At 44.5% G+C, this 22,059-nt stretch overlaps 1 protein-coding gene across 2 annotated transcripts; it reads right to left on the reverse strand.

Annotated features, from left to right (window-relative positions):
- Nucleotides 1–1,893: 1,893 nt before the first annotated feature.
- LOC119377518 (phospholipase A2) lies at nt 1,894–21,781 on the reverse strand. 2 transcript variants are annotated; one of them, XM_037646951.2, is made up of 8 exons: nt 21,609–21,781; nt 18,626–18,772; nt 18,258–18,293; nt 17,404–17,502; nt 15,097–15,269; nt 13,454–13,613; nt 5,493–5,642; nt 1,894–2,206 (listed from the first exon to the last, which is right to left on the reverse strand). In XM_037646951.2, exons 2-8 carry the CDS (start codon nt 18,679–18,681, stop codon nt 2,038–2,040), a joined length of 843 nt encoding a protein of 280 aa, XP_037502879.1. In that variant the 5' UTR covers nt 18,682–18,772; nt 21,609–21,781; the 3' UTR covers nt 1,894–2,037. The 2 variants fall into 2 exon arrangements, with proteins under 2 accessions (XP_037502879.1, XP_037502880.1); XM_037646952.2 differs by lacking the exon at nt 18,258–18,293 and having other exon boundaries at nt 21,609–21,780.
- Between the last annotated feature and the right edge of the window lie 278 nt (nt 21,782–22,059).

Genomic DNA, 22,059 nt, shown 5'->3' on the forward strand with positions numbered 1-22,059 from the left:
ACCTAACCGATGGCCGCAGGTGGCTCCTCGTTATTCCTCGTCATTTGCGTACGGACATTTGCAGCGCCTTCCACGACGACCCCCAATGCGGTCATGCTGGCACATTCAAGACGTACTCCAGTCTGCACCTGAGGTACTACTGGCGAGGCATGTATCGTTACGTTCGCCGGTATGTTCAGTCATGCCCTGCATGTCAACGCCGTAAGCTAGCTACTCGCAGCACCGCTGGTCCTCTACAACCATTGCCCTGCCCTGCCCGACCATTCGACCGCGTCGGAATCGATCTTTTCGGCCCACCCCCGAACACTCCTGACGGAACCGCTGGATCATAGTCGCCATAGACCACCTCACACGGTACGCAGAAACACATGCGCTACCAGCTGCCACCGCGAAAGACGTCGCCTGGCTCCTTCTTCGTCACATCATTCTGCGACATGGTGCACCACGTGAATTGCTAAGCGACCGTGGCCGCGTCTTCCTCTCAAACGTAATTGAGGTCCTTCTAAAAGAATGCCACATTGTACACCGCACAGATTCCGCATACCATCCTCAAACTAATGGCATGACCGAACGCTTCAATCGTACCCTTGCCGACATGCTTGAGATGTACGCGCCGGACGATCATACCAACTGGGACCGAGTACTCCCTTTCGTCACATAGCTTATAACTCTGCGCCCAAACTACCACCGGCTTTTTCCCTTCTTTCTCCTGTATGGACGTGAACCTTCATGCTCCATGGACACCATTCTGCCCTACCAACGGACATTTCTGAAGCCAAACCCATTCTGAAGCTGCGTAAGCAGAAGATTGCCGTCAACTGGCTTCATTTACTGCGCAAGACCAGTGTCGCCAGAAATCACGCCATGACGCTGCTGCGTCTAGTGCCCATTACTCCCCGGGAGCGCTGGTTTGGCTCTGGGTCCCGTCCACAACTCCAGGCATCTCCCCCAAACTCTTGTCAAGGTACCAATGCCCTTACCGCATCCTGGAGCAGACATCTCCCGTGAACTACGTCGTCGAGCCGGTCGACTCAACGGCAGATCATCGCTGCCGCGGCCGCGAAACAGTTCACGTAGCGCGGCTTAAACCCTGCTACGACCCGCATGTAGCGTCTTCTCCCTGGGTCGCCAGATTGGCTCCTTTTTGCGCGAGGAGAGATTGTACCGGTGCTCATCGGCGCCAGCTCTGTGCCAGCGAGAGTGAAGACGATGACGTTCGTGTGTTGCGCGCTCGGTCTGTTTTTTGTGCTGACGCTGTCTTGCATTCGTCACCCTTGTGCCAGGCGCCGTGCCGAACCTCTTCAGAAGAACCCGCCTGTTGCAATATATTATTTTTTCTTGATAAGTATGACAGGTATAACTGTGGAGCATTTTTTCTCGTGAAGCACCCCTTGCGGTCACCATGTGTTGATACATAACCGTGAAACAGAATTCCAGAATCAGCGTCCAGATTTTGGTCATTTTGGAGAGCGGTATCGATAAGTTTTCGGAATCGTCGCGCCAAATCGACTTCATAAATGACCCACGTGCGAGACATCGGAAGACTTTCGAAATCTCAACGTTAGCTGATACTGACTGCCCTTCCCCCTTCCTCACTCTACTACCTTCTTCACTGTCCTGGCCCTTGCGAGAGTAAATTTTGTTGACTGCGACCCGCTGGTTGAGGCGAGTTTAATAATCCTGCCGTACACCATCTCAAAATGCTAGCTTCTCCAGTGGGAAAAATTCGGGAATGGTCTTCTCGCTACCGTTAAGTACCGAACGAGACCATCGTTATGCTTCTATTCTTTACACATTCAGGTTGAGTGAAATTTATATGCTGTGCGGAGGCGTATTGAATACTTTCTGAAGAGAAGGGTACATGGAAAACGACATAAGCCATGATTGTTAGCAAAAAAAAAATCTTTTCTCATTCGTGCATTCGTATAGTTGTTAAGGCGACGCTACGACATAAATATGGAGCAGTTATGTGCGCTTTCTAGGTTTGATGTTACGTTGTTCACGTAAACACTTTTTTTTAAAAGTCATTTGTTCCTTTTATTTTTTTGTTTCCGAAGTCCATATATCGTTCACACCTTTGACGCCTATCTTCGCCAGAAAGTAGGCCTTGAAAAAGTTGGGCGGGTCGTAGATACGCCATTTCTTGACTCTCCACTTGTCTACGACATATTTTTTACAAAACACCTTCAGATGCGGCTTGCGCCTTCTGCAAAATGGGTTAAAGGGATCAGTAAAACCGCGTTCTGCATGATAGCCATGACAACGTTGCATCAAGCGAAGGATTGCAAAATTACCTATAAAAATTAAATAAATTACCCAACCAATTAAGCTTTCTGAAACATTCTTATATAATAAATGACATTAGAAACTACTGCAGGCGGTAATTCATCATATCGCACTTTTGAACAGTAGTGAAATTACTTTGAAGTTGCTTTAGAGGATTCATGAGTCATCCACCAACTCATGTACGCTCCACTTGCACCATATAGGCATTGAAATCTCGGAAATCTTTGTTGAACTTCTCATGCTTGAGGTTTCGGCACTCATATTACCTTTTCTGTGTCATTTTCCTTTACGTTTGCGTCAATTTTTGCGCCATTAGGTAAGGGCAAAATATATTTTAGTCAAAAGTAATGGGAAAGTAATCAGTAACGTTTTCGAAATTACTCTCTACATCTAATTTATTGCATTGGTAAATTACCAGCCTACGAGAGTCACACGCTGTAATAATTACTGCAAAAAATTTATTTATTTGCGCTAATATTTTATCACTGTAAAGTCTGCATCAACACAGAGGTTAATCATTTTGAAAACAGACAAATGCTTTTTAAAGCGATAATTAACAAACTGATAAGCTGTTAACCCTGAGCGTCACACCGATGTCCGAATGAGAAATGTGCGTGGAATGAATATTGGAGAAAGGAAAGACAAAAAAAAAAACAAGTGGCCTAAACATACTCGTATACAGCAGAACCTTGCTGATAATTCTTTCACGGGACAATTAAGGAAAAAATTGAGAGCAGGGAAACGTACGTGCGGAGAAACGGGACATAAAAGATAAATTAGAATAGTGGCGAGAAGAGAACCATCTTATTTCAAACCTTTCGCTTGAAGAAATCGCGCGACACCGCCTGGCGCACTAAGACGACACCGCACCAACACACGACCAGCGCGAGAGCCCACGAGCGAGAAAGAAAACATCAGAAGACCACGAAGAGCATTTCCTACAACCTCCCTTCTAAAGTTCTTTAACATTTATAACACCACTCAATTCTTGGCCAATCTCCCGCAGTGGGTGTGAGCCAAAGTGGAAGGCGAACAAGAACAAGAACAAGTACAAGAATTTCCTACAATAACGATACGATGAGTCCACCCCGGCACCCAGTCGACGAAGAACAGGATGACTCCGCGCAACAAAAAACTAATCTCGAAATTCATACTTTTGTCGAACGCATCGAAACGAATTTTAACACGCAAACACGTCATAGAGGCCATGTCTAGATGAAAAATAAAGATCACAGAGGTTGGGGTTTTCTTGGCAGGACTTAAGAATGCATCATAGATGGCGCCCTAACCGCTTCTGGAAGCCACTTCGATCATCAAGCCACCAAGCGGACCAAGCCAAGCTATGTGAAAAGTCAACATGGCCGCCTGGGCCGCCTCCGAGGGCCGGTTCGCAACGTACAATGTGGGAATGGTCCCATGTTTCTGACGTGACAGCGGGGTTTTCAATGCATTGGATCTTATAGGAGCTGCCGGGGCCGCCCCAACACGACGTAACAGCCAGGAAAACACAGCACCCGGGAAAGTAACAGCGGGGTTCTATTCTATCACTGATGTAGTCATTACATAAAAATTATGACGATTGAACCCCCCCCCCCTTTGCATTGTATATTGATGTTTTCCGATATCTTTTATCCGTTCCAGTGTAATATAGTGTGCGATGACTGAGAAAAAGCTAAAATAATTTTTTGAGTACTTAATAGCAAACTCACGATAGACTTATGCACTACCACCAATATAAATGCGTTTCTCCTTAAATCGGTGAACATTCAATGGCATCCTAATTAATGAAATATATCAAGCCAATTAACATTTTTGCTCGGCATCAACATGGTTATTTCGAACACTTGTCTCGATAAATGCACCTTATAATATGAATCAGGTATGGCACTACATGTATGGCCAATAAGGATTCCTGTTTTTGTGAACTTTTTGAATACTTTTGACCGCATCATGTAATAAGAGTCGCTTGCTAACAGAGTCCTTTAACAACAAAAGAGTGGTGCATTAGCTTCAATGCAAAATTAGGAACTTGACAATATCACTTCCCAAAAACGATGCGTCAGATTTACCGCACGGTTGTCCGAGGCCACTCCATCCACACTATTTCGTCTCGCACAAATGACGCGCGCTGCCCACTTGTCATTATAAGGCCATCAGCGTAGCTTTTTTTTTATCTTTATGCGATGCTGCGCACGCTAAACAGCGAAATGTGCTTTGACAGTCGCATGGCTAGAGATCTAGTGCGCAGTCGCCGATTGTGTGCTGCCTGCACGACTTTCTTATGGCGAAAATGTACAAGTAAGGAATGTGACATGTCGACTCTGACTGCCTGTCTCCGTCGCAGCTAAAGCTAGCTGATTGCCCCGCTAAAGAAAATTACACCATCTCCCGCTAAAGGGGACCATGAGGCGATGCGAAGCCGGAGCACTTGCACGATCGCGTTCCGTTGGCGTTCGTTGGGCATGCTACCGTCCTCGCGTCGTGTAATGCGAGGAGGAACGCTACGCGCGTCTTGTCTTCCCTCTAGCCTGGCCGTTAATTCTCACAGGGCGAGCGGGGAACGCGGTCGACAGGCTTGCGAGAGGGCGGCAGCGTGGGAGAGGAGAGATTGGGGGAGGGGACGCGCATGAGCTGGTGCTCATCGCGGCGTTGCGCAGGAGAGAATTTCGGCATGTCTAGGCCGCGTTTCAGAGGAAAGGGGAAGGGGAGAGGGGATGTGGAGAGGGGTATAGGAGAGGGGAAGTGGAAAAGGGAAAAGGGGAGAGGGGGAGTGGAGGTGTGTGGAGAGGGTATGCGCATGCGCAGTAAGGGTGGTCACGCCGCACACAACCACCACCAGATTGAACTCCGCGATAAGATACTTCGCATCTAATAATCTGCACTTTGTGAGTTTCCCATACAGCCGCCATCGCACTACAAAAACACGCATGATGATGACCCTGAGTTGCCTGCCCTATTTATTTTATTGCAAATGGTAAAAGAAAATGGTATGTGAAAACACAAATGGTAAGATGGACCCACGTATCGTTGGCGTTTAAGAGCCGTTCACCCCTGTGAAACCTTCATCTTTTTAGCTTCTGTGCTATTCAAAGCTGCCAAACAGAACTCCGATATCTAGGCAATACTACATGCCCCACGCGCTCAATACACGCTGTAGTAATTCGGAAAAAGCAGCTACGCCACGCCACATTCACTAATGATCGTACCTGTGTTTATCGGCGCACTTTGTTGGACGATCGTACTTGTAGCACTTTGTCCTAAGAAGGTCGAAATATCCTATGCCCAGTGAAAAAGCAGTAAACGTTTGGGCGTTCAGCAGACAGTTGAAGAACTTTTTATCAGCATCACAACCTGTCCTGCAGAGGTAGAAAATGAAATACAAAAACCAACTGTTAGGAGGCTTCGCAATATGATGGCTCGCGTGAGCCTTCGGTAGCCCCAACGGTAGAGCGAATTTGGACAAAAACGTCTCATAGCAGGATTGTTGTCATGGGAGAGGATTTGATATTCAGAGCATGCACTGGTAATACTCAATCTATTTACACCAATCCTCGGTTGTATTTTTACATGCTGCATAACTTTTGATGCTACAATATCGGGGGGCATTTATTCGTTAAAAACACGTCTGGTAAATGTGTCCTCGAAGTGGTTGTTATAATGATAAATTTACAACATGCGCTATGTATTGAAAACCAGAGCTCAAGGTGAACAATTATTTTTTACTAAAACATATTTTTTTTCTTGAAGGTTGTTAGTCGTGTCACAAGTTGTCTCTGAAGTAAACTGGAAGCATGAAAGCACATTTATTGACAGTCAGTCAGATTTCAAAGATTTAGCAGCGAGAGATTCACTACCATAATGAAGAGGATGATGGCTCACATATGCAAAAGAAAGCTAAACGTATTCGCAGTAGTTGTACTGAGCCACAACAGCTAGCGTTGCGTGACTGAAATGACACATGAAGACAATAAAGAAAAATGGGGGGGAGCGGAAATCGGGAAGGACACCCCTAAGAAAAATCACATTTCTCTCATGTAGACTTACACATTTACAACTACATCTAAGTGTATATTACCTATATATTTATTTATGTATTATTCAAGCCATAGAGTCATATTTCATGTGATGATTATCAACATCCCATTAGAAAACGTGTAGCTCAAAACACAGGTTCATATTTACATAAGACATTTCGAACACACGAAATATTATATGAACGATCTTTTTCTGTGATGTACTGAAAAAAGCGGCGAGACATGGAGACATGTTCTCGCATGCAAATTTTTCTTGTGGTGTACGTTGATCTATATATATATATATATATATATATATATATATATATATATATATATAAATATATATATATATATCAGAGCTGGAATTAAGAGTTTGCAGGTCACGCGTAACATATGAAACATTGAAATATATGATGTCTTGAAATTCTATGATACGAATCTGAGCCCTTGTTTCGGCACCAAAGTTCATTGACCATATGCCCAATATTGCTTTTGAGCCTGTGGTAATGTCATCATGAAGAAGGACCATAGAAAAGTTAACTTTCTTGCATTTAAATAGCTCTGTCAACGCCATTTTAGATCAATTTTATGTATACAGTAGATTAAGCACTGGTATTGCAAAATAGGCACCTTTTTTACTGGACACAATACGTTGAGGTTGTAGAAAAAACTTTGAGTAAAATGGGGGCATGGAATAGAGGGAAGGAAAAGGCGGTTAGGCAGGGTGAACTTGTTTGAGTCAAAAGTCCACTGTACACGAGCCGCAGGAATATATCTGATATTGTAAACAATAATAAAAATCCCTCTCTGCATTATTTCAATAATGAAATTTGCTGAATTTCGGCGTGCAATCTCAGAAAAAACACGGAAGCTGAAGCTTAAATTCAGGGTTGTCATTTATTTTTAAGAACTTTGGCGCAGCTTGACCCAATACGCCTTTTCGTACGCCTTTGGGCGACGTCGTATGGAAGGCTTCGACACACCATGGCAATGCGATTTCAGGTGGTAGAATATGATCAACCAATAATAACGTTGCAAAATGCAGGAAAGGTAAAGCGGTGAGGATAACGAAGATGGTTCATTCGTATGTAGAATCGTGTCGCCTCTCGTAGATGCACACAATTTAGAAGAGAGCTGGCAAAAACGTACTAAATTTATCGTTAAAGAAATTCTAAGCCGATGTCCAGCCTCACTCGATCGTGCTGTTATCCTCCCACACGCCTATGAGGCTGCCACCAGCCGTGACGTGCGGTGTGTGAAGCAGGTATTCTTTTTCTTTGGGTGTTTTAGCAGCGCTGGTTTGCCATGCGGCAAAATAAACCCCGAGGCACATAAACAAGAAGAAGGCAAGGAGCACAATCAAGCAACAGACTGAGGTTACAGGATGCACCTAACAGGGTTGTCAGGTCCAAAAAGCAAAAAAATAGCCAGAACATTGGGAAAACTAGCCAAAAGGTAGCCAACTTGAGCCAAGCGCAGTAAAAGTAACCAGAAGTAGCCCCGTACATGTGAAAACAACTGCGGGGTTTTTATTTAAATGACTAAATGCAAAAGCCTTTTGGAGAAAGTGTAAATAAGTACAGCATAAAACCTTCAAAACCATAGTTGCTTAGATTCAACCATAACTTGTTCACTTTAGCAATCGTTTGGTGCAGGGTGAATAAGTTTTTTGCGCCGTTACAAGAGTGAGACTCTCTTCACGCGTCTTGCATGACTATTCTGAAAACGACTGAAGGTAACAATCGTGTGGCGACAATAATACTGAGCACCACATAAGTCTGCTGAAAATCAGAGTTGCTAGGATCGACGCATAAATTGTAGTCACTTTCGCAATAATTTCTTGCGTGATGACGAAGTCCGAGCAGTCATGCTGCAGTTCGTTCCTGATTCTAAGAAATTACCCTAAGCGAACGAGCGCTAAACATCGACGAGCCCAGAGAAGGAGAGCAGAAAATGGGCAGGCGCTGCTAACAACTATTTATTTTCGTCACACCCACCGAGTTTAAAGACATATATTCACGGTGTTGCGCATACGCAACATGGCATTGGGAATGTTTTGGCGGCAGGCTACCCTTCGAAAGTCGTAGCAGTCGCCGAGTCGCTCTTGCAAAGAGTCAAACACAGAGCAGAAAGGGTAGGGGCTCGGGCTCGGGGTTTGACTGGGAGGCCAGTAGTCATGCTTTACGTGCACGCCTTGTCGCACGGTGTCAAAAAGGTGGCAAACAGGCATGAAGTGCCTCTGGTTTTTCCTGCACCTGATAAGCTGCAAAAACTTCGCACTTGAATCTGCATTGAAAGCAAACGAGGATGCAGCACCAGCATGCAAACCCTTTCGTGGAATGCTCTGTTGGAGTTGTTTACTCAATTGTCATGTCCTGTGGGAAAATTTAGATCGGCCAGTCCGAAAGAGGCGTCGATGACCGACTTAGAGAGCACGCCCTAAGTGCAAAAAAAAAAAAAAGAAACAGGACAGGTATGCTCATCTGGTCGCGCACATTTCTGCATGTGGGTGTGAACCAATATTCCGTGGCACCAGGATGCTAGGCAGAAGCAAGAGCAGTTCATATCGGCTCGCTTTATAAGAGTTTTTTTTTTATCAAAAAGAACGTTGGTCCATGTGAGGCTTCGGTATCCTTGCGTGCTTCTGAATTTGAATTTCTGCAAGGGGCTCCTTTTCACATGCGCAGCTGTCACGTGCACCTTGTTATAGGGAAGGTGTTATCGCATATTCGTTTTCTGCATTATATTTGATTTTTTTGCTTTCTCTTCCCCGATGCGATGCTGCGCATACGCAACACCGTGAATATATGTATTTAAACTCGGTGGCTGTGACGAAAGTAAAGAGTTGTTAGTAGCGCCAGTCCATTTTCTGCACTCATTCTCTGTGCTCGTCGAATTTTAGCGCTTATTCTTTCAGTGTTCATGGATAGCCAACTCACCCAACCAGTGCTGGGCAGTATCGAAGATAGATGTATCTTAGATACTATCTTAGATACTCCTTGGGTATCTTGTATCTGTATCGCGATACTTCTGGAAATAGGAGTATCTGTATCTGTATTTCCGATACATTCGATAATGTATCGTGTATCTTAAGATACAAGATACTTCTATCGTAACACAACCGTGCGAAACAATAATCGCTGGCCAGTCTCCGCTTCTCAAGCTGGTATGCCACTAAGCCATCTGAATAAGTCTTAGGGCAGTGACACAATTTTATTTTTCCGCCAGAGTACCCCAGTGAGGGCAAAAGATGAGAAAGACAAGCGCGCGGACGTCTACGCCCAGCCCACGTACCTTTTGTTTGTTCGATTTCTTTTCTTTTTAGTTGCGCCAATGCCGCGACAATTACTCTTAGTCGCTGTCCTGCGCCGCGTCTATCGCGTAAATTCTGATGTTGCTACAGTGTCGTTATTGAAGATTCTCTTGCGTCTTCTCTGTAAAGAAATGTGATGCGTGCAAGACTGGGTTTCCTTTGCGTCGCGTGGATTTTACATATCAGCGATTTGAAGGATCTTGTGGACGTAAGCTTGACTTGTATGCCATGAAATAACGCATATGCAAATAAGAATGTAACAACGTTAGCACCACTGGTACTGATGCTAGATCTAAAGAGCAAGCGTTTACCTAAGAGAAAATATCTTGGCGTACCGTATTTTTCAGTTCTTGCTACATTAACTCAAAGAATTTATGAAATCATAATTTGATTATTAGCACAAGTGCTTTCTTAGCTGTCATTTTGCATCCGTTACATTACCTGAGTCTCTGCACTGTTTTTCCGGTCTGGTCATGCAGTAGTCTTTTGTAACGCGCTCCCAAAATAAGATCTCTGCTTTATTCTTCTGACTGTCTTCTTTATTTCCACTACTGTTTACACAGTTACACGTTGCCAAGGCGATTTTGAAAACAATTATATAATGTGGGCGTACCTTGAGTAAACAGTACAAGACATTCTGCTTACTGCTTAGGAAAATAGAGAAATTGAGTGTACATTATAATATTGAAATCATTAGGAGCCATCTTAAAGATGTTAGGAAGGGGATTCGAGAAACGTTGTTTTACTGAATGCTCTGTTTTGCTCATGAGCGTCCCAACGAGCCGTTTCAGGCAATTTTCCATAGGCACTGAATGATCTATTGTATCAACAGGTAAGTTGACAATGCTTCATACTCATAGCTATTCAGGGCGCCGTCTGTTGTGTTTCTGTACTCATTCAATGGAATGTTGATACACAACCACCTCTCTATTTTACTTATATTAGTTTTCCTGTTTTAGGCTTTCTTAAATATTTTCGCATTACTAATCGCCACGTATGGGAGCTATAATTGGCAATAGCGCGAATAGCGGCGGTGTCCTGCGACATTTTGTGGAACTATACAATTACGTCTGAGACGTTCTGTGTTGCACATGTTCTCGTTGAAGAAAAATGCTAAAAGATCGCACGTCGTGAGTATCAACAAAGAATCCTTTACGCCGGCAGATAAGTAGAATATGAAAATTCATTGCGGTTTTACATCATCTACGTATACACCAGGGGTCTCAAACTGAGCTTATAGCCAGCGGGCCGCAGTCGCGAAATTTAGTTGCAAGGGCCGGGACAGTGAAGATGATGGGAGAGAGTGAACAAAATTACGTTTGAAAGGAAGCCTTTCCCATATCTCATATATAGGCCATTTTCGAAGGGGACTTGGAGTCATAATTCGAAAAACATCGATACCGATGTACAGAATGATTGATATCTGGACGCGGATTCTGAAATATAGAGTTTTTGTTCCACGGTTATGTTTCAGCACATTCTGACCACATGTTCCTCACGAAAGGAATGCTTGAGACCAGTCATGTCTGTGCAGCTCACGAACATACTTATTTAGAAAATAAAAACAAATGAGACGAAGACGGTCATGTGCGCGGGCCGGGCCGCTAGCGAAAGGTCTCAAACCCCTAGTATACGCCATGCGCCCCCCCTCCCCCCCCAAAAAAAGAAAGAAAAATGTCGCTACCAGCGTTGTTGCTGCTGTACACCTGTTCGGATATACGGTATTGTGCAAGCTGTCTTTTACGGACAAGGTATAAGTCCACACTGGTATTTGCGCCGTCGTGCGAAGGCTTCTTATTGAAGTTATTGCGATTATATGGCAACCTGCTAGATGGTCGGCGAGCTGTGCAAAGCAAGTACCGCTGTCAGAGAAGTGTACAAAGAGTTGCCATGTGAAGAAGCTAAAACAATCCCCAATAAGCTGTTTTGGAAGGGAACTAATGTACTTTGAGGAAGAAGGGCAAAAACTTTTGAGATACAAACAGACATTTCATTCAAGTGAAACAAAATAGGTCACAGTTAAGACATTTTCAAGCAGACATTTTCGTGCATAGGCGTTTGCTGCTACATTATATGGATCTATAATAACAAATTTGAGAATGTATCGAATTATCTTAAGATACAATTGCCAAGTATCGTATCGGATACAATTTTTTCGGCAGTATTTTGTATCTGTATCTCCAATACTTCTTGTCTGAGTATCTTGTATCGTATCGCGATACAATTTCAAAGTATCTTTGCCCAGCCCTGCGCCCAACAGTCTTCTCTGCTAAGAAATGACACAAGCACTTTGTCAGATATCGAAATTGCAGTGTCAGTGGGTGCAGAGCGCCACGAATGCAGAGAGCTTTCGATTGTCCTACTCATTTCTAATTATGGTTTCAAGCGGCCTTCAGCAGCAGGTGGTATGCAAAGTACGGCGCCATGCAACAGCCTTTCCTGAGACCCAGCTGCGTATCCAAAAGCATTTTCTTTTGTGTAATACAAGTGCCACATTCAATTTTGGGAGCTTTAAACTTGCCTTGGCCGCCATGTTTTGACATCGCATACTGGAACACCAGCAGCTGCCACGTAACCAGGTGTTGATAACTTGGTTCAAATCGAGCAAACAAGACAAAAAGGGGACCATGAGGTGATGCGAAGCAGCGTTTCGGCATGTAGAGCCGCGTTTCAGGGGGGTAGGGGAAAGGAGGAAAGAGAGGGAAAAGGGGAAGGGGAGAGGGGAAGGGGAGAGGGGAGGGGAGAAGGGGTGTGCGTGGAGAGGAGGTGTGTGAAGAGGGTTTGCGCATGCGCACTAAGGGTGGTCACGCCGCACACCACCGCCGGATTGAACTCCGCTATAAGATGCTTCACATCTAATTCATAAAGTAGCCAGGTAGTCAAACCACTTTTCCTACCGCCAGCAGCCTAGAAAAGCAGCCAAATTGTCGCAAAGTAGCCAAACTTCGCAACGCTGTTCGCCTACGTCGTTGTGAACGTCATTCCGCTCAGTTGCGGTTAAGGATATAATTGGCAAAGTGGTGGGTGTTTTAATGAGAGGGCAAAATAGCATTGTAATCATGTGAAGAACGGCAATGGAAGCCACTTTGCCCTCTCATGTAAAGAGCTGTGGTAGCTACCTAAAGTTCCTGCTTACAAAATTCATTGCTAACAGTTGGGACACGGCTGAAAGAGACGTGATTGAAGTTTTCTATATCATACAACGAGCCTAGAAATGTATGGGTAAACTATCCATGTCATTACTGGATAAATAATCGTCATTTGGGACGGCCATTTGGGACGGACAGATATAGAGAGCGCGTGCATAAACTGTGTTGCAGAAGATCGTGATCATGCACATGTCCGAGCGTTTCCAGTTTTGCTGATTGTGGTGGTGTGCTTTTTCTGTGGGTGTGATTTTGTATGCATGCTGGTTTTATTCGGCAACGCTTAAAAACAGTCGGTAGTTGGCTCTCGTGCTGGTCTGCTTCGCACTTAGATGTTTGCATGAGTATGTATGACCAAATAAATCAAACCAAAGCTTTGGCACATAACACTTGAGGCACTTGTAATGAAAAAATCTGTAAACAGGGGATGGGTGCTCGAGCCGACGTTTCGACAAGTAGACTTGTCTTCCTCAAGGTTGGAACTGAAGAAGACAAATCTAGCCTAGAAGTCCCGACATTTCCAGCCTTGAAGAAGACAAGTCCACTTGTCGAAACGTCGGCTCGAGCACCCACCACCTGTTTAAAAATTTTTTCATCGCAACCCTCCATCTTCCTCTTCGTGCCCTTTCCCTGAAGCACTTGCAGTAACCTAGGGCATTTTAACGGTGCAGATTCTGCGCAAATGAACTTACATTGTATAGAACAGCCTATTTCTTATTCCGCGCTTTGCTCCAAAGGCTGGTATGCTTTCCTTGGCGGAGTCGTGTTCACGGCAGCACATGTCCGCCTGCCAGGACACTCCGAGGTCGTTGTAGTCAGTCGCTATGTTTCCAGCGCCACACCATTTCGTTCCTGCGCCGAGACATTGTCGTGTGCGCATCCATAAAGTTTCAGTGAAAAAGCCCTGTCGTGCTTACAGAATATGGCGTTTACGGCTCGCATTATGTTTAAGCGCTTTCTGCGAGCGGAAGAAGACGTGTGACACCGGCACGATAAGTTTCTCCTTTGCGTGCCCTGGAGAGAAATATCATTTTTGTGGCAAATATTGCAGCAATCAGCATAAATGGAACGCAGATTACGTAACGGAATTGCAAGCGCGAGATGCAAAATTACCTAGCACGCTGTCATTACACAAAAAAAGAGAGCTGCACCTACTGATCTACCGAACGTGCGAAATCATCTTAAGTGACCCTGGCTATCCATCTCGCCCGAGGTCAGTTCTTTTTGTATTTACACTGAACTGATGTAACGCGCCTTAGAAATCTGTTGAACACGAATACTAGAATAAAGTAACCCGTTTTATCGTTGGGAATTTTGTGAGAAATATCAGTTACAACGCACTTGACATAAAGGACGTCTTCTTCAGTGTTCTGTTGAAAGAAATTGCGCCCCAAGCACACCATGAAATATGTTGTGCCCCCGTAGGAGAAAATATCTATGCGATTTTGGCATTACTACCTAGTCTCACAGCCAACAATATTACGAGGGCTCTGTAGATGAAATGCATTATCACCTATAAACCCATTAGTAGAATTAAAAATTGGGCGAGCCTCGTCACGCTAAGCGTAAGACCTATCAACTTAGGTTTGCGATGCCTAGATGTCGTTTGTAAAGAACCCCAGCTTTAAATTGCATATGGAGCTTTCGAATCCGCAGTGTTGCTACATTATTTCTGCCAAGTGAATTCACACCGTAGGCTTACTGCTGAAACAGCTGCTGAAACACTACAATGGAAAGAACATCCGCATTGTATCTCTCACAAAGTCGTCCCGCTTTTGTACGCGCGACACAAATCTAGGTTAACTGCCTTCGAAGTGCGTGACGTACATCTATAGTCAAATGTATGAGACACGACCGATCTCATTTCGCTCTCTTTCTTTTTATTAAATGTGTCTAAGGAGAGGGCGGTACGTAGGTGTGGCTCCACCTACACCTCTTCTCGTACATATTACTTTTCATTTAAAGTGGCGAACTTTCACAAAACCGCACACAATTGATACATGAGTGAACATTCGCAATGTTCGATAGCCATGCATTCGCTTAGCGCCTCAAGTATTACGGCTTCTTAACCTACTAGAAAGTGAAATATTTTGCCCCAGCTAAGCTTTTATGCATAGTTTTATTTTTCTCGCATACGTCTTGCGTCACTCCGTCAATGCTCATTACTGGCTGATGGTAGCAACGAGAACCATGGAAGTATAAGGTATAAAAAAGAGCTACTACGATGTTCATCTCTTTTTCTCCAGAATAAACAATATACAGAACTATTTGCGTACTGCATGTTTTTCTACTTCACAAAGTGATTCACTTCCAACGTCCCTGTTACTTGAAATACCTGGAAACATGAGGGCTCCTTGAAGTCCCTTGTCCCGGAGCCTTGGGAAATATGAATCCTTGGCATTCTGGGGCCTCTGTGCGCACTGCTGCACTACGTTGGTCATCTGATATTCGTCTACCTGATCCACAACAAAAGCGGGAGCAGATGAAAGCAATTCACCGATGAGCGCCCTGCAGAAAGAAGCGACATCAACTCTTCGCATCGTTGTTCAGCAGAAGATGGGCTCGCGGTAACCGGCACTACCTTTCGTAATAACGATTTTTAACGTTTATTGTCATCAGTGGTCTCCCACATGAGCACTAAGGCCCACGTAGTGCAATACACACACACACACACACACACAACACACACACACACACACACACACACACACACACACACACACATATATATATATATATATATATAATGTGTGTGTGTGTGAGCATATCATCATTGCAGTAAGTCAGAGCCACTCACGTGCATCCTCAAAGCCATATGGCTGCTTATCCCTGAATGGGCGACATAACAACACACTTGAGACTGATAAGACGAGTGTTTGCAATAGGTATTTTCCATAATTTTCACGCAATACATCACTTTTCTGTGCGCTGAAAGGAACGCCAGATGGTTATGCCTGGAACATGAGACTGGAAACATCCCACCAGTACCTGATTGTGACGCCACAAACTTCTTACTAACTTACTCCATTTTAGCCACTGTGGCTATGTATAGCCCTGTTTACACTGAAGAACTTCAGGTCACTCGGCAAATCGCTCCACAGGTCGCCCGACGTCAGTGACTGGGAAAAGCCCTCATCGCGCCGATTGGTCCGAGACAGAATTTCTACGCCCGGAGAAAAGCATCGTTTCTAACAAGCCAATGGCAACGCGAGGTTACGGAAGAACGAAGGGGAACGCTTGTAGAGTCACGAACGGCGTGGAAGTTGAATGCCGCCAGCATGGCCGAGCCTGTCATGCGTAAGAAGAGCGCTAAAACGCTGCTAGCGTTCCAATACGGCCGTGGAACATGCAACTATGACTGGACACGAGGGGAGAGTCGACGCTCACCTGTGTCATGCTGGGCGCGCCGTACTGTTCATCTGTCTACCTATGGGCGCTGAGCCGTGCCCTCACGACGGGAGGCAGAAAATGGCGCCCTTTTATTTATTTCTTCTTCTTTCATGAACATCTCTCTCTCTCTCTCTCTCTACCTCATGCGTTTAAAAGACGACCAAGTTTCGCCACATTACAGAATGGAGCCGCCAAGGCGGCTCAATTGCTTGCATACCTTGTAAGGCCAAATTGTTGTGGTTCTTGTAACCTCTGCCACATGGCTCATACCCACTCCGGGGGATTGTCCAAGAATTGATCTTAGGAATCTTTTTAGATATTTTGAGTATTGAATATAGATAACAATGATGATGATGATGACCTCTTCCCGATGGCGCTCACCTACACAGGGGGATGGGCCAAGAACCGGGCGGAAGGATGCTTAAGGTAAACACCTATGATACTAAACAAATCTGGACGTTTAAAATCAAACATCATCGGCGAATAAATGAAAATACTTAACGAGCAAGCGGTCAGGCTATCGTTTAGGCTTTCTAAGATAAATACTGACAGATTTCGAACAAAGATTATGAACAGAGAAAAATATACTAACACGGTAATCTTTTTGTTTCATTTATGTAACCAAACATAGCAGAGCAGACATCCCTGTGGCTATAAACTAACGAAGTGCCGCCAAATGATAAAATTACTGGAACATTTATTGGCAATCCTAACTTCTGAAATGGAGCTACAAGGTATCTTTTTCTCTGATTGGAATAGCTGCGACAAAATAAAATGCTCTATTGTTTCGAATTCATTGCAAAACATGCATAACGAGGACGCCTTCAGTCCAGCTTTGTGTAAGTAATAATTCAATTGCGGAATTCTACATCGTAATTTGGTGTAAGAAACTTCTAACTGGCGAGATAAGGTTGTCTGCAGCCAAAATCCTCCTCCTCTACGCTCAACTCATCGGCGTTTCTCTGCAGGCGTGGTCATGCCTCTACCGTGAATCTTTTTTTTTTACAGTGAAGTTGTTTACCTCTAGCCAATGCGTTCACAGGGGTGTATTATAGGCGGCTCGCGTCCGTATGTAAGCAAAAAAAAAAAAAAAAAGGAGGCGCCACTGAAGGAGCGTGATCACGGCGCTTGCCTCGGCGTTCAGGAAATGAGCACAACGTCAAAAACACTTCCAACTTTGAAAAGTTGCAAGGGTTTTTGACGTCGAAGCTTTTGTTCCATGGAAAAATAGCTTCACATTAAAATGACTTACCTATCACCGAACATGTTGCAGGACTCAATACGGCCATATCCGTCCAAAAACACCTCTGCAAGCCGGTGACCACCGAAATGCACATCTGTAACAACGCGACTACATAAAATAATTTTTAGTTTTGTAAATAAAGGTAAGAGCATAACGGTAAGACATCGAAATTTTTGCATTCAGTAAGCCACCCTGCCTTCCAGAAAAATATCTCAAAGGAGCCCGCGGAAGATTTTTTTTCCTGTTAAACTTGGAACAATGTATTTAAACCTGTAAATTACGTTCCATAATAGAGTACCAATACTATTTTTCAAACATACGTAGTAATGGCGGACACATTACGAGCGCAATGTTTTGCACTTAATACTCTCCACTCTGAAGGATATGGGAGATGCTTCATCTACGACATTAAATGGTATGTTCGCCAATATTTTTATCACTTACATTAATAATTCGCAATTTCCTTTCAATGCGGGGTTTTCGATTGATTAGACGATTGATTTGTCGAGCACTTTAGAGAGACCGAAGCGCAATTATTGACACACGCAGGACCTAATTTCACATTTGAGAGGAGAACAAACACTACAGCTCGATATGCCTTTCATGAAGAATATTCATCAACTTGGTAAAGCTCAAATATATACGGCGTTTGTAATTATTGAATGGATAACCGATATATAACTAATAAACTTATTCAAAGATTATGTCTGCTTGATGTTACCAATCGGGCACTGGCAGGTGTGAGTCGGAATGTGCTCGATGTCGTCACAGGACAGCCGCTAAAAGCTGTCCTCCCCCCCCCCCCCCCTCCACACCGCTCTTCCCCCGTTAAAAACAGCTAGGACGTTCAAAACTATGCCAACCTTCTTCCCTGCCTGGAAACTCCAAGCGCCATGCGCCTCTAAATATAAAATATTGCTTCCACTGTGACAGGTTCGTCTCCTATACGACAAAGGTACCTTCCCGTCAAGCTTAAAGGGCCGCTTTTGCTTGAGCTCCGTTAAATTATTTCGTAGTCATAAAGAATTACAATATCATGCGGCTGGTGCCGTATCATACCTCGGGTTGCTGGGGAAACTAAGCATCTCGCATTTGCAGAGTTAATGTATTTCTTTTAGCAGATTTCGTACAAGCAACTGGACAACATATCAATGGATAATGGAATCACTCGAGTAAACATAATTTAAAGCCGAAGCATTCCCTAATTTATGGTCAATGAAAGAGAGCTTACTGGCTTGGAGATGTAGACTCTGCCCAGTGCGAAGCTTTTTCCGACTTCTCCGACATATCTTGAAGATTTTTAAAGCCATTTGCGCCGCCCACCAAATAAATAACGACGCCCAGAACGAAACCCAAGTGCCAAAAAAGGCATCACTGCCTGAAAAAAGTGGACAAGCCATTAGGTAGTGCTAAAAAAAACTGCACGCTGCGGATTTTACTGCACAATATTCGTTCTGATGCATGATGCGGGCTGCCACATCTCACAGTGAGCGCTGCAGCGTTTCAAAAAACGGCACAGGGCCGCTGAAGTGCTCCGCTAAATATACTGAGTTAGTGTGCTTCATTTTACTATTGCTTCGCTCGACGTGTGATGTAGTTAATGAAATTGATTTTCGACATTCCAAGTGCGGCCCTCGCTGATGTTCACCACGGGCTTGTTGAACAGAAAAAAATATGTGGCGTGTTCAAACAGCTCGCTTCAAATTCGTTATTCCAGTGAGTCTGTAGACTTAAGAGCAATATTCTTATGATTGTATGCAGCGAGACTATGGAATTTGTTGCTAAAAAAAAACAACACTATGCTTAAACCATATTTATTGAATAAACAAGCGCAACTTAATAACAACATGGTCTCCAACGCCTACTGCAGCTCGTAAACGCAATTTATTTACATCAAAGGAGAAATATATCCAAAAGCCCTGTATTAAATACATGATGTTTTTTTTTCATACACAGACCATCTAATAAGGGGCAGGCCGCAAGAAAAAAAGTGCTGCGTTCCTTTTGCGCTTGTCAGCCAATAAACGCTTACTGGCGCTCCAAATCCAGTTTCCTGTACCAGAATCTAACCAAATAGCAAAGCATACCCGCAGGCAGGTCCGGCAATATGTCCGAAGTAAGAAACAGCAAGGCAGCAAGAACAATCCCACGATAGTTTTTTTTTATTGTGCCTACTAGTCCACTGCAATTTGTCGAACCTTTTTCCTAATAATACACATTGTCGGATTCAGAACAGGTTCTTTAACACTCCTCGAAAAGGAATGTCTCGCGGAGCTAATGCTCTTGCTGACCTGTGCGCCGCTTGGTATATGCGAGCTTGTTTTGTTAAAAGAGGAGCATGGTAGTAGGCGCCACATCGCTTCGCATTCATGTCAAATGCAGTCAACGTACCTTTGTGTGCGGGTAATACAATCGCGCATTGTTTTCCACCCACACTATTCTTTCAATAGAGTGCAGGCAGAGTGCGCCGCGACAAATCGTCGCCCGAAGAACTGCTCGCCCTTTAATGTTTTTTTTTTTTTAAGCGGCATCGCGTTTGCAGCTGCATTATTGTGTTCTTATTTCACGTAGTTCGGAGTGGCGGGGAGGAGGGGAGGGAGAAGGGTATGCCTGCCCTCGCTTGGCTAACTTCCATGAAATAAAGGCTTTCAGCGTATGCTCCGTCGATTTAGCATAGGCGCAAATGTGATCGAGCAAGCTGGACGGACGCCGTGTGCCATCTATTTAAAATAGGGGTCTCAAGCTCACTTCAGCTAGATGGCCACAGTCACAAAATTCGGCCCTACAAGGGCTGCATTTTGGGACTGCGGCTCCCTAGCTGAGGTGAGAACGCTGAATAAGGCTGGAGTAAAGAAGGCTCTGAAAAAGGCAGTGAAGAAGGCTGAAGCAGGAGGTGGGTGAGGACCTTGAGCAAGGTGTAAGCTAACGTTGCACTTTGAAAGAAAGCCTTTCGCATATCTCATATATGGCTCGTTTTTGAAGGGAATTTAGAGTGAGGATTCAAGAAACATCGATGCCGATCTCCACAAGGATCGAAATCAGGACGCCTACGCTCAAATTTTGTGTTCGCCGATTTCGGAAGCCGATTCTGACTTTTTGTTCTACGATTATGTTTCAACACACGCATCTCGAGAAGAATGCCTAATACCACTGATGTCTCTGTATATGAACATACTTATTAAGAAAAATACGATGAAATGAAAACAGTCGTGTGCGGGAGGATTGCTAGCAAAAGGTTCGCGGGCTGCGTGTGTGAGATTCCTGGTTCGGGATATAAGACGTAATGGAAGTTCCATTGGGAGAGAAAGAAGAGAACCTTGCGAGTAGTGGCGGTAAAGAGTTTGTGACTATGGTTTTCTTTAATTAAACGGTGACCCCGCTGCAATATACAAAGGCTCGGACAGCACACTCGTACATGACAATCGTTTCAGTGCTACGATTGTTAGCTTCGGCAAGCTGACTTAACTGAGAGCGGACTAGCCAATACGGTCACGTGCGCGAGCAGCCGGCTTTGCTGTGCGTGGCGACTCCTCGGTGCGGTTTTAGGGTGTGGCGTGTTGTACCCAAGTGCATTTGCGGTCAATATAGACATGGAGACTTGCTTTGCACGAGTGCGACGTTTGAAAGTGTCGTTGTTTAATCGAATATGCACTCGGCCTCACGGCGTTTGCAGCATCTCGATGCCATAGAATAACTCGTTTGGGCTAATAACACCCGAATCTTCCAGAACAAACGACGCGCGCTTACTGGCTGTTCCGACATACCCGGTCACATGAAAAAAAGGAATGATAACCTCGGATAATGCGCCCAGCCAGCAAAACAAAGGTGCTTACCAACATCATTTCTGGTTTAAATAAACGTGACAAGATCTACATGCATATTAGGCCGCGCATGCCCCTGGACATAAGGCGTGAGGCCCCGCAAGCGCCGCAAGGTATCGACCCACCGAGCAAAGCCGGAGGCTCGCACGCTCTACTCAGAGGTGGAGGGGACTGTACATTGATTACGGATGTGGATTACCAAGCGTGCAGGCTATGCACCCAATGTGTGTGTGTTCATGTATGTGCGTTGATGAAGGGGGGCCGTGCGTGTATTGAGCGACCAAACTCGTGCTTATCCTGGAACTGGCATGACTGTAGACGTTCCAACGTGAAAACGCTAGCAACAGAAACGCTATTTTTTTTAAAATACAGCGTAACCTCGCACCCACTTACCTGTAAGGCAATGCCGAAAACGCAAGGCGGAGGAAATTTGTTATCAGGAGATAATAACACCTCACGCGCTTCTTCCTTTTGATAACACGCGGCAGTATACCTATACACCGAGACCGAAAAAGGATCACGCATACGGCAGCTTTAAACTATTGTGGCCCACTGAAACGACGACCACGCACAATGTAGGTACAAAAACGAATAAAATATGTTTGGCCGGAGCACTTGCGGCGTTGCGGTCATTGTTGTCCCGCTAGCAGTGAGTGTGTCATGATATCACAAGCTAGAGGTCTGAAATAAACTCGAGGTCTTTTTTACCGCTGTGAACGCTATAGAGTTTACCCAACAAATACCCAATTCACTGTTCTCTTTCTTGTTTTCTGCGAAACAGTGACTAAAAAGCCCGTGGTTCACCGAAGCAGTGCGCTACTTTAAGAAATATTACGAACTGAAA

Source organism: Rhipicephalus sanguineus, unplaced genomic scaffold (assembly GCF_013339695.2).
Source record: "Rhipicephalus sanguineus isolate Rsan-2018 unplaced genomic scaffold, BIME_Rsan_1.4 Seq484, whole genome shotgun sequence".
NCBI lineage: Eukaryota > Metazoa > Arthropoda > Arachnida > Ixodida > Ixodidae > Rhipicephalus > Rhipicephalus sanguineus.